This window comes from Notolabrus celidotus, chromosome 5 (assembly GCF_009762535.1).
Source record: "Notolabrus celidotus isolate fNotCel1 chromosome 5, fNotCel1.pri, whole genome shotgun sequence".
Taxonomy (NCBI): domain Eukaryota; kingdom Metazoa; phylum Chordata; class Actinopteri; order Labriformes; family Labridae; genus Notolabrus; species Notolabrus celidotus.
Genome location: NC_048276.1, coordinates 11,001,206 through 11,012,886, shown reverse-complemented (window position 1 = coordinate 11,012,886; position 11,681 = coordinate 11,001,206). Strand labels below are relative to the sequence as shown.

General features: G+C 40.7%; 1 protein-coding gene across 1 annotated transcript; it reads right to left on the bottom strand.

Annotated features, from left to right (window-relative positions):
• Positions 1-974: 974 nt before the first annotated feature.
• dlat (dihydrolipoamide S-acetyltransferase (E2 component of pyruvate dehydrogenase complex)) lies at positions 975-9,675 on the bottom strand. The gene is made up of 14 exons (XM_034683478.1): positions 9,246-9,675; positions 7,146-7,247; positions 6,940-7,064; positions 6,589-6,745; positions 5,355-5,481; positions 4,310-4,491; positions 4,067-4,208; positions 3,849-3,916; positions 3,637-3,750; positions 3,205-3,312; positions 2,983-3,101; positions 2,413-2,575; positions 2,176-2,312; positions 975-2,090 (listed from the first exon to the last, which is right to left on the bottom strand). Exons 1-14 carry the CDS (start codon positions 9,492-9,494, stop codon positions 1,961-1,963), a joined length of 1,923 nt encoding a protein of 640 aa, XP_034539369.1. The 5' UTR covers positions 9,495-9,675; the 3' UTR covers positions 975-1,960.
• Positions 9,676-11,681: the final 2,006 nt, after the last annotated feature.

Here is an 11,681-nt window from a genome sequence, read left to right as displayed (position 1 = left end):
TATGTCAGAATAAATGTGCCTCATATGGGAGCATGAGTTTATTTTTTTTACACGTCTTAGACTTTTGAGGATTTTTTTTGTTTCTCCTTGTCTGAAACGTCCTTGATTCACAATAAACAGCAACAGGGGTCCGATAATGCTACACAACCAAAATTAGTTGAGTGTTAAACAGAAAAAGGGATGTTTTCTTTTAACTCCAAAAGACTGCCTTGAGGGAAAAAAGGTGTACGGGTTGAGAGCGACACGTGAGCTTTTCAGGTTTCCTCATCTTACCTTTTATAATGTCATCTCAGCGAGGTCAGTATATTGATTGCTGATAGAGGTTAGTTCACTTGTTGAGACTTGTCCCATCTTTATGTTTTCCTGTCTATATTAAAGCAAGTCAATAAGGATTTTTTTAATGTCTTATTTTAAAAAATGGACTACGAGATCAAAACTGCAACTGTGTGTGCCAGTTTTGGAGAATCAAACCAAAATGAGAAAATGTTCATGAACAATAGTCACTTTTAGTAATAAGTGCTTTGGTTTCTTTGTTTTGTGTGGGCTTGCATAAATCAGTAAAGACATCTTGGATTTTTGGTCAAAACATGGATATGGGGTGTCGTTGGCCTAGCAGTAACCGTGCCTGATATACAGACGCTAGTCCTTGTTGCAGGCTCAACTCTAAGGGCCTCAGCCATTTGTTGCATGTCTCCCCCCACTCTCTTCTCTCCACATTTCCTGTCTCCCTCTGGCTGTCCTATCAATTAAAAGGTGAAAATGCCCCAGAATATATCTTAAAAAACATGGCTGACTCAAGTCATATATTTTGACTTATACGATTAGGTATGAGGTACAATTTCAAAAGAAATGGAATCACATTACTTGTTTCTTCATCAGCAGATTTCAAGTGAAAGGTCTGTTGTGATATATCTAATCATAAATGCTGCATTTTGGGCTCTTAAAATAATCCAATGACAAAAACTTAAACCAAGTTGGCTCAAGGTTGACGTCTCCCACTTTATTCAAACAACAACAAACATCCAGCACCTGCTTTGTGCGTTTCAGCTGTGAAATATACTATTTCAAAAGGTGAGTGTTTTACTCTGATACTAGAAAATAAAACATCCCCATGGAAGAGAGAAAGTTGGCAAAACTGTTGAGTACTTCCTTTAAGGAGCATGTTGTTGTCATTTTTAGACTATACAGATTTTATATAATTTGGCGAGGCCTCCTCAGAGCTGGATTATTTCAACCAATATCTTAACTCTGTATATATATACAGCACAGTATTCTTCCCACGGTGTGAAGTATACACATTGTGGCATAAATCCACAGAAAACACACTAAATATTTTGCTTTTATGTGTGTTAGTCCACAGATCAGGGAAAGGTTTGTGTGAGTGTGTGTGTGTAGATCTGGATTTTGTGTATCTTAAAGTTAACTTACATTTAAAGCTGTTCTCTTGCCTGCAAGTAGACAAAAAAACACATCCCTTAACCCGAAGACTAGAACCCGCACACAGCTGCACTCCCTGCTGTCTTTATGACATTCACACAAAATCAATGTTAAAAGTCTGACAAACAAACACACACACAAACCAGTAGGTTCTGTGATAAATTTGCTCGCTGGTTGGACATGTAACACTTCCCTTTGTAAAACATTATCACTGTTTTAGTGACACACAGCCAGTCTCTATTCTAGGATAAAACATACCTAATTCTGGTCTGCCATGAGAAGGGGCCTCAATAAATAGAACATGAGTGAGAGAGAGAGAGGAGAGAGAGAGAGGGACAGACAGGAGAGACAGACAGGTAAGCGGAGTGAGTTCTGCCTCTCCCTTTCAGGGTATCTGGGAGTGACCTGGTTGCAGGCCGGCCAATCACAGGAGGATCTGGATCGGTTTAGACCAATCAGATCACTTCAGTGAGAAGCATCGGCCTGATGCTGCAGTTTTTTATTTAACGGCAGTTCAGTCCAATCACAACAACATGGTGACAGGTTTCTCCAGGAACTTGCGGAACTCTGCGAGCCACTGTGCGCCGACCGCCCCATCCACCACCCGGTGGTCACAGCTCAGCGTCACAGACATCAGGTTGGCAACATCAAACCTGCAGAACCAAAGTATTATATCAAATTTGTGTTTGGAAATGCAGTGTTTCCAGCTTGTTATAGCATTGTAGCATTGATACTGACCCTTTCTCATTATCAGCGGGCATCAGCCGTTTTTCTGAGCCTCCGACGGCGAGGATACAGGACTGAGGTGGATTAATAATTGCAGAGAAGTTCTTGACGCCAAACATTCCCAAATTAGAGATTGTGAATGTACCTCCCTGTAAGAAAACAAACATGCAATAAAGGAGACTGTGTTAACACATCACAGCTTTACAACTGAGACTCAAACTCAACAATGGATCAGATAATGTGTCGTACCTGGAACTCATGTGGCTGCAGTTTTCCTTCTCTTGCTTTGGCAGCAAGAGAAGACACATCAGAGCTGATGGCAGCCAATCCTTTGGTGTGGGCATTAAAGACTATAGGTGTGATGAGACCATTGGCTGTGCTCACTGCTACACTCAGGTCCACCACATGATTCCTAGAAATGAAAAAACAAAGTCAATATAGACTAAACAGAAATGTGGTCAACATGACTTTGTTTTGACACTGAGACGTGAGAGGACTATTTCTGTGCTTCTAGTGCCCTCTGCAGGTACAAGAGAGCAGTTACATTTTCAGAGACCAAAATCTTATAATGATGGCACTGTTTAAATCAAAAAATATATTACTGTCTAAATGAGAAGAGGCAATCAAAGATAGACTGAGTGGCTTTACAGATTTTAACAATAAAGATGAAGGTTTCATTGGTGAAGTTAGTGTGTTATAACAATGTCAAATCTGAAAGCAGCAGGGCAGTAAACCTAGAAACCAACATCCTCCCAGATTAATGTAACCAAACAACACAAACATGTCTTTGTACATGACACACAAAGTGTGATTACTTACTGCCGGATAACTGTGTCCATCCAGGAGGAGTTGCACTCAGGAACCTTGAGGCAGGCCAGAGCGCTGGCTTTGATGATGAAGTCGTTCACACTGAGCTTGATATTCTGGGCTTTCACTTCCTGTAGAAAGAAGAGAAAGGAGGTTTTCGTAGAGGAAGTAAATTATCTAATCAAAAAATTGCACTGTCTCTAATTCAGCTATGCTCTACATGGAGAAGCTCACCTCGTTGAGTTCTTTCCTCAGCCCGAGTACTTGGTCCATGTTAACGTCTACAGACAGATAATAGTGGGGGATGGTTTGCTTGGACTGCATCAACCTCTGAGCGATGACCTGCAGAAGAGATGCAAACATGCACTTCAGCTTTTGGAGTTTGGAGTTAATCACAAACAGGAATGAGGTTGATAAACAGTAAGTGTCTTTCTTTAGCCCAAATCATTGAGTTAACGTGAACTGCTATCAAGTTAGAGATAACAGAGCTACACTGCAAAAACTCCTCCATAAGATTTGCTTCAAAGCTTTCAATTCATCAGCAGCAAACTCTGAAGAAAAGCAACCTGTCTTACATCTGGCTGTTATCACAGGTGTTTGAGAACCTTAGGAAGTCTTCGTTGAACATACTAGAACACAAAAAGTCTGACATGTGAGTGGTCTCACCTTCCGGATGTTGCTGATAGGGATGTCTGTGTAGGTCCCGGCTGGTGCAGCTGGAGCTGCAGCAGGTGCAGGAACACCTGGAGCTGTGACTGGAGTGGGAGCAGCAGCAACTGCCTATTTACATAAAGAATTAGTTATTGAAAGTAAAGTGGAGACTCATGGCTAACATGCATGCTGAAAGGATAGCATACAAGTGTTAAATTTTCACTTACTGGTGCAACCTTTGGTGGAACAAAGCTGTCGATATCTTTCCTAGTGATGCGTCCATCAGGACCAGAGCCTGAACAGACAAAAAGTCTCTCAATGAAAGAAGTAATCAGGGAACCATTTGAATGTCATTTAATTCCCTTGCTCTGTTTTTAGTATATCACAAGACCTACCTGATATTTTTACATTATAGATCTCAGTGGCCTGCATCTCAGTTACTTACCGCTGACCTGTGCCAAGTCAATTCCTTTGTCAGCAGCGAGCTTCTTGGCGAGGGGACTCGCAAACACACGACCCTTCCTAGATGCTGCTGGGGCAGCGGCTGCAGCTGCAGGAGTGGGTGCAACTGCTGCCGGAACTGCAACCTAGAACATTGACAAAAATGCTCACAAATCACATCATATTGTAAAAGCCTGTTCTAAAACTCAGTAGAGGCTGATAGAGGTAAGTTTTCAGTGTGTCTCACTGGTGCGGGTGCTGGAGGTGGTGTGGAAACCTCTGCCACTCCGGTTTCTACATAATCCTTAAAGGCAGCGATGTCACTTTCTTTCTCTACAATGATGCAGAGTGGTGCTCCCAATGGAACATCCCGGGTTCCCTCTGCCACCATGATTTTGGCCAAGTACCCCTCCTCTTGCACCTCAAAGCCTGAAAACACACACATAATAGTGGTATGTTGAGAAAAGTGAGCTGCATACAAGGTCATTCATCCCATCTGCAATCAGTTGTGAGGCACAGACCCCCGAGCTCTCTGCCGACTCCGCTGGTCTCTTTAACTTAAATATAGGACTCTTTGACTCCTTTCAAGGTTCAGTTACCATAAAACCTAAACAATATACCCCTGTTTTCTGTGAATGCATGATTATGACCCAGTGAGGGAGAAAAGATGTGAAAAAAGTCTCGCAGCCAGACCGGTCTGTGTAGCTGTCTTTTCCAGCACAGTGTGCACTCAGCTTTCAATGAGTGGAGATGTGTTTTTTTAATCGTGTCAGGTCACACGCAGTCATGTTGGAATCATTTTCAAGGACATTATGTGATTTTCCAGGACATTTGACTTTTTCTCCCATTTTCCAGGTGTTTTCCAGTACTGGAAAACTGGTCAACTGTTTTCCAGGTTTTCAAGGACGCGTGGGAACCCTGATGGTACATACTGTGTGTTTTTATCAACCTGGTGAAATTTCCCCTGTGCAATAACTAGACCATGCACAAGTTAGATATTTTCTATTTATATCTCATCTTATATCATTTTTATTTTACCTTTAATGTTTCTATTTGAACTTTGTAAGTATATTGTCACATTCCCCTGTCTTGCTGTAAACTGATGTCACAAAAAGAAGCCCCAATGGGGGATCAATAAAGTATATCTTATCTCAATTTATCTCATGTAATAAAGAGTCACACATGGCACAGTACATCATTAAGACAAGATTACTTTGGATTAGGAATAAAATTGAAATAATATTCTGAAAAAGTATCTCAGGACTGCGGCGTGAGGGTCAATCTGTATGTACCGATGGTTGCTTTGTCTGTCTCAATCTCTGCCAGCAGATCTCCTTCACTCAGCTTCTCTCCGACCTTCTTCTCCCAGCGCTGCACCGTCCCCATCGTCATGGTGGGAGAGAGGGCAGGAAGTGTGATCTGTAACATCACACACATAGAGACACGAGTAAATATAAAATAGAGGATGGGGTAAAGTCTCTATAGTGGTTTTATAAATCATCAAGGCTGCGAGAATATGTAACCGAAAGAGCCTAAAAGATGTCGCTGTAATCTCTGTGTGGGCAAAGCATTTAGTTAGAAAGGCCTCCATCAAATTAAATCTTCTCTCAGCTTCAGACTGTGACCTCTTTAACTACATGAGTGAATTACATTTCCTAACACAGCATAACAATGATGTGTTTTTCTTATTCTTCTTAATGATAGACGCATGGCAGCATGACAGCAGAACATCAGCTGACATGTCAAGCACCAAACAGAGAACAAAAATGGGAACGTGAATGTGAACAACCACAAAGAAAATGCAATTTTTAAAATAAATTCCTGGAAGCAAAGAGCAACAAACTGTCTTTTTGCTGTTCGGATCACGGACTTATTAAGAGTACTATGTTTCGACTATGTTTGTTATAATTTGAATGTCTATATTCTCTTTCCATTCAAAACTGAAAAAGCTTTGAGCAGAAATCTAAACCACTCCTCTCTGAACTATTCCATAAAGCCAATAACTCAAAACCTTTCATACTTAAACATTTGGAATGTTAGCTTACTTTTCAACATTTCAGAAGACATACAGAGATAGAAACTAAATAAATCATGTTTTACGTTTCAAGTTTTTAATTTCAGAGATAAAACCACTAAATGTGAATTGTTTTATGACGCTTTTATATTGTTCTGATGGCTTAAATGTACTCTCATTGAAGAATGAGACAATCCTTCTGCAGTCTAAGTGTTGCTGTCAGCCTGTTCATACAGGTGGTCATCACTTTTGAAGACCATTTGAGAGGATTTTTCCAAAGAGATGCAAGACTTCAAAGAAAACCTTGGTTGCACAGTCAGAGATAAAGCTGCAATGTCAGCAAATAACTCTTACACACATTAATCATGTCAACAACAGGCCATTAGACTAAACAACCCTGATAAAACTACAGGCATGGCTACAGGACACCATCTGTAAACACTCCCTACAATCCTTGGATCAGCAACAACTCCACACCTAACTCTCCTCTGTTTATGTAAGAACATGCCTACCTTCATGTGTGTTGGGTATGAGCTGCCAGGGGCGGCAGGAGGAGCAGCAGCAGCAGGAGAAGGGGGAGGAGGAGCAGAGGCAGCTGGTGAGGGACCCGCACCTGCTGATTTCAGTGATTCCAAAGTGACGTCCTTAAAGGCTGGGATGAGGTCAGGGCTCCATGGGGAAATTAAAACACAAATATTAGAATTACACTCACACAACTACATCCTGATGAAGGGGGACAGTGTGTGACAAATAAAATACAAACAGCACTACTCAAAAAAATGTGAATCAGACACATATTGTATACATTTATAGTGCAAAGTCATCTTAATGTTGAGTCTGTAGTTTACATCGTCAACACTTACCTGTCAACAGTGATGCAGATCACTGCTCCAACACTGACATCTCTGGTCCCTTCAGGAACCAGGATCTTTGCCAGATAGCACTCCTCAAGCATCTCAAATCCTACAGTCGCCTTGTCAGTCTCCACCTACAGAAGAGAGAAACATTATAAGAAGTGTACTCTGATGAATCCCTAAAATATCATGAATTCACAAGCATGGCTTCTTACTTCAGCTATTAGTTCACCCTCGCCGATTTTTTCCCCCTCCTTCTTCTCCCAGCGAGCGATCGTTCCTGTCTGCATGGTGGGTGACAGTGCAGGGAGCTCCACCTGACCAGCACACACACAAAAAAAATTGGGGTCGTATACATGCTCAGTGAAAAGACATTTAATTAAAGACCAACCACTGTAACTTAAAATGTCCAATCATTGGGGCTTTGCAAATACTTGTAACTATCATGTGTTGTCACAGCAGTTGCAACACCATCATCACCTCATTCCCTTTCTCAACAAATGACCCACATACAGCTGCGTTTCACCACATCTGGTTTGTTTGATGTATGTATTCAAGGTCATGACATGCACATGAGGGGTCCGCAAAGGTAGCACATCTTGGTTTGTCTTCATTTCTCCAAAAACAGAAGTTTCTGCAATTTAGCCACACTTTACATTGCATACCTGTTGACCATACGGCATGCTCATAGCCTGCTTTGAATAAGTCAAGTATAAAAGGTATAGGGGAGTTAAATTATATAAAATCTGCCTGAAGGACATCAAGGCATGGATGGCTTTTAACTTTTTAAACTTAAATGAAGATAAAACTGAGGTCATGGTGTTTGGATCCAGTCAAGCCAGTGGTGTCTCTCCTATAGACCTGGGTTCCCTGCAGACTTATGTAAAACCCACAGTCACAAACCATGGCGTCAAAATGGACAGGGATTTTAAACTTGGTAAACATATAAACTCAGTAGGTAAAAAACAGTTATTATCATCTGAGGCTCTTATCCAAAATTAAATCTGTTGTATCGGTTAATGATTTTGAGTGCTTTATTTATTCTTTTATCTCGACCCGTTTGGACTACTGTAATGAACTTTACACTGGCATTAACCATGCCTCCCTCGCTCGCTTACAGTTAGTCCAAAACGCGGCTGCTCGCCTTTTAACAGGAACCCGCAAACATGAACATATCAGCCCCGTTCTCGCCTCCCTCCACTGGCTCTCTGTCCATTTTAGAATTAATTTTAAGATTTTAATGTTTGTTTTTAGGTCACCAAATGGTCTGGCACCTCAGTACATCTCTGACCTCATACACATCTACACCCCCCTAAAGAGCACCGAGGACTGCTGATCAGATGCATCTCGTTGTGCCAAAAAGTTGGCAAAAGACAAGGGATGACCAAGCTTTTTCAGTGGTAGCTCCTAAACTGTGGCATGAGCTACCCACCCAAGTCAAAACGGCCCCCACCCCTGGGTACTTTTAAATCACGTCTTAAAACTCATTTGTACTCCTTGGCTTTTAATACAGCATGAGAGTTTGTGTTGGTCTCTGTTTGTCTTTTAATTTGCTGTATTTCAAATTTTACTGTTATTTATTTCTACTGTTTGTATTTGTTGTGCAGCACTTTGGTAACCTTGTTGTTTTAAAAATGTGCTATATAAATATAAAGGATTTGATTGGATTGGATCTACGATATGACATAAATATGAAGTACAGAGACAATTTATTATCATGTTGCAGCATCCTATATTTCATTTAAAATTTCAGCAAAGTCTGGATTTGGGATGAAGGTACATAGGCATAAAATCAGTTCATTTGATCAATCTATTTTTTATATTGTGCACAGTTTTGTTTGTTTGAACAGACACATTGTTCTCCACATGAAGGTGAAAGCACTGACACCCAAACAGCTCAGCTCACATGCCCCACAAACACCAGAGACAGATACTGAGGCTGATAAGTGACATTACAACACACAATGTAATAAATCTCAGTGACAGTGCCAATTTAATTTCGACCTGAGCACACTTTTAACTCAGGACTACATGCATTTTGGTTTAAATCACAGTAATTTAGGCCAGATGTAGCCTGTTACGCTAATGACAGTGTTACCGCTTGGTTTCATACGCTGACAGTGGTTTTATAGCTAGATAACAGCCTTCCAGGATTTACTCTGCAGCCTCATACTCTTCCTAAAGCTGGGTTTAACCTCTGAAGGTGTGGCAGCAGGGTGTGCTTGGTTCATCAGGGCTACTTCATGCTACCTCGGGAGGTCATGCTAGCTGTACCGTTAACGTCGGTGCTATAGCAACCGGCCAGGGGACGTTACCTTCTCGTGCGGCGGCAGGCAGTAGAAGCGCGTGCTCTGACAGCTGCCTGCCAGCTGAGGACACCGCAGCAGGGTCGCTCTGTGGCCGGAGGACAGGCATACCGCCCGGGACGTCGCTGCGCTGTGAAGTCGCCTCAGACGGCCGGTTCCGGGAACGGAGCGGGAGCTAATGGTAGCAGGCCCGGTCGGGAGGGCACGGGGACCGGGGAGCCCTGAGGACGGCCTGAGCCGGAGGATAAGACGAAGCATTTCGCAGCGGTTGAAACTCTAAACAAGGCTGTTGAATTCTTATTTTACTCCGGCATCAGAGATACGCTGGCACCAAATATCTCTGTGCCTTTCCAGCCCGTACCTTCCCCTCACTTTCCAATGACCTCCTCCAGTCCAAAACACCACACTTTACGGCCCTCCTCCTTGTCCTGCCGTCACGTCCAAGTAGATGTCGTAAACCGTAGCCATCCAAATTTCAATAATCGATTACAAGACCAAACATCACTGCTCTTACCAAAACAAAAAGCTTGATCAAAATTAGTGAAACAAAAAAAAGTGCTCGGAGCCCTGGTTGATTTTATTTATTTATTTTTATTTTCATTTAAAAGGACCATACATATTAATCAACACTTCTGTAAATATGCCAGAAGTAGCCAAAAGGCTAGTTTACAACCGTAGTCCCTTGCCAGATGTTAAAAAGGCTCTTTAAAAAGATTGAGATTAAGCAAAAACAAAAAATAAAATATAGTAAAATAAAATCAAAAGTAGGGAGAGGAGAAACCAAAACACAAAAAAAGAAAGAAAAAGAAAAGAAAAGTAAACAATAGCACCGTACGATTAAAATGACTCAAAGCTACATAAGGACATGATATATTTAATCTAACAATTTATTCAGCTGTAATTGCAATCAGCAACCACATGATGGCAGTATAATGTCAACACATTGCATGATGAACAAATGCAAACACGCCACAAGCATAGACTGTAAATTAACCCAAAACCATAGACTGTTTCTAACCATTTGTATTCAGTTCTGCATTAACTTAACTTGATTTGCGCTCACTTGTACCGTGGCCCTGAAGTGCAAATCACAACGGCAATTCAGAAAACACAACTGCAATTCAGAAAACACAAGGGAAATTCAGAAAACACTACGGCAAATCAGAAAACACAACAGCAATTCAGTCTTCGCTGATTGGACTGGTCTATATGACGAGTCATGTCCCCTGAGGGTACCTACTTCTTCCGGTTTGGTTAATGTCATAGTGTTTTCTGATTTGTCGTTGTGTTTTCTGATTTGCCGTTGTGTTTTCTGATTTCCTGTTGTGTTTTCTGATTTGCCGTAGTGTTTTGCACTTCAGGGCCACCGTACACTTGTCCTCTGAAGTCAGACGCAACTACATTGTGTTAATGTAATTTAAATTTAAAATCAATGGATGTTGGCGTTACTTGATGTTGGTGTGTTTATTGGCAGAAAGGTCAAGAAATAAAAGTCGGCTCAGAGACAAAATGATGATAAAGCACAAGAATGTCTCGCCCATTTAATTCATGCACATATACTGGAAGGGTTAGAGGTGGAAAGTTACTAAATACATTTATTAATGAACAGTACAACTTGAGGTACTCTTGAGATTAAATTGGCCTTACGATTAAAACACAGGTTTGTCACACAGGTCAGTGTGACATAGGAAAATCTGTATTTTAGTCGCGATCACAGAATAAAACAACCGTGATTTTGATTGGATTTCGGTGTATTTTATTTAAATGGTTCAACTAATGAATTATAGATTGTCCCATGATCCTCTGACCTAGTTTTATTTGCTGTGCTACACTGTATGTCTTTAGTTTCACCACCTGAATACATTTACCTTGCACTTTATCTTATTCAAATTACTATCATTATACTGTATAATGGTAATGTTACATTTACTTGCTTATATTATATCTCTGCAATAACACAGAAGAATCAAGGCTCAGTCACATATCGTACAGATATTTGATATTTACATAGTCATGTCTGCTTATTACCTATACCAGTCAGATTTCTTTTTATATGGTCTATAAATTCTTTCATCTGTTTGTATAATATGCCTTTCAAATTCTATTTGCCTATCCTGCTTAGTTCTTTTATCTTCTGTATTAACTCATATGCATTTCTGTTGTTGTACTCGGTTGCTTAATTTATCCTGGCGAGATTCAATAAGTGTTTGTATGATTTAATGTTTTTGATGCTCGCTCATATGTGTGTAGCCTATAGATAAATGTAGAAACATTTCAGATTATAGAACCGAAACAGCGGACTGATATAAACAGAGTAAAAAGAATAAACAGCTCTCTGATATAAACAGAGTAAAAAGAAACAGCTTTGTCTGATATCAGGCAAATAAAAAAGATGATTCCCCTCTGTAGCTTACATTCTGTAGAAATACATGAAAAGATAGCATG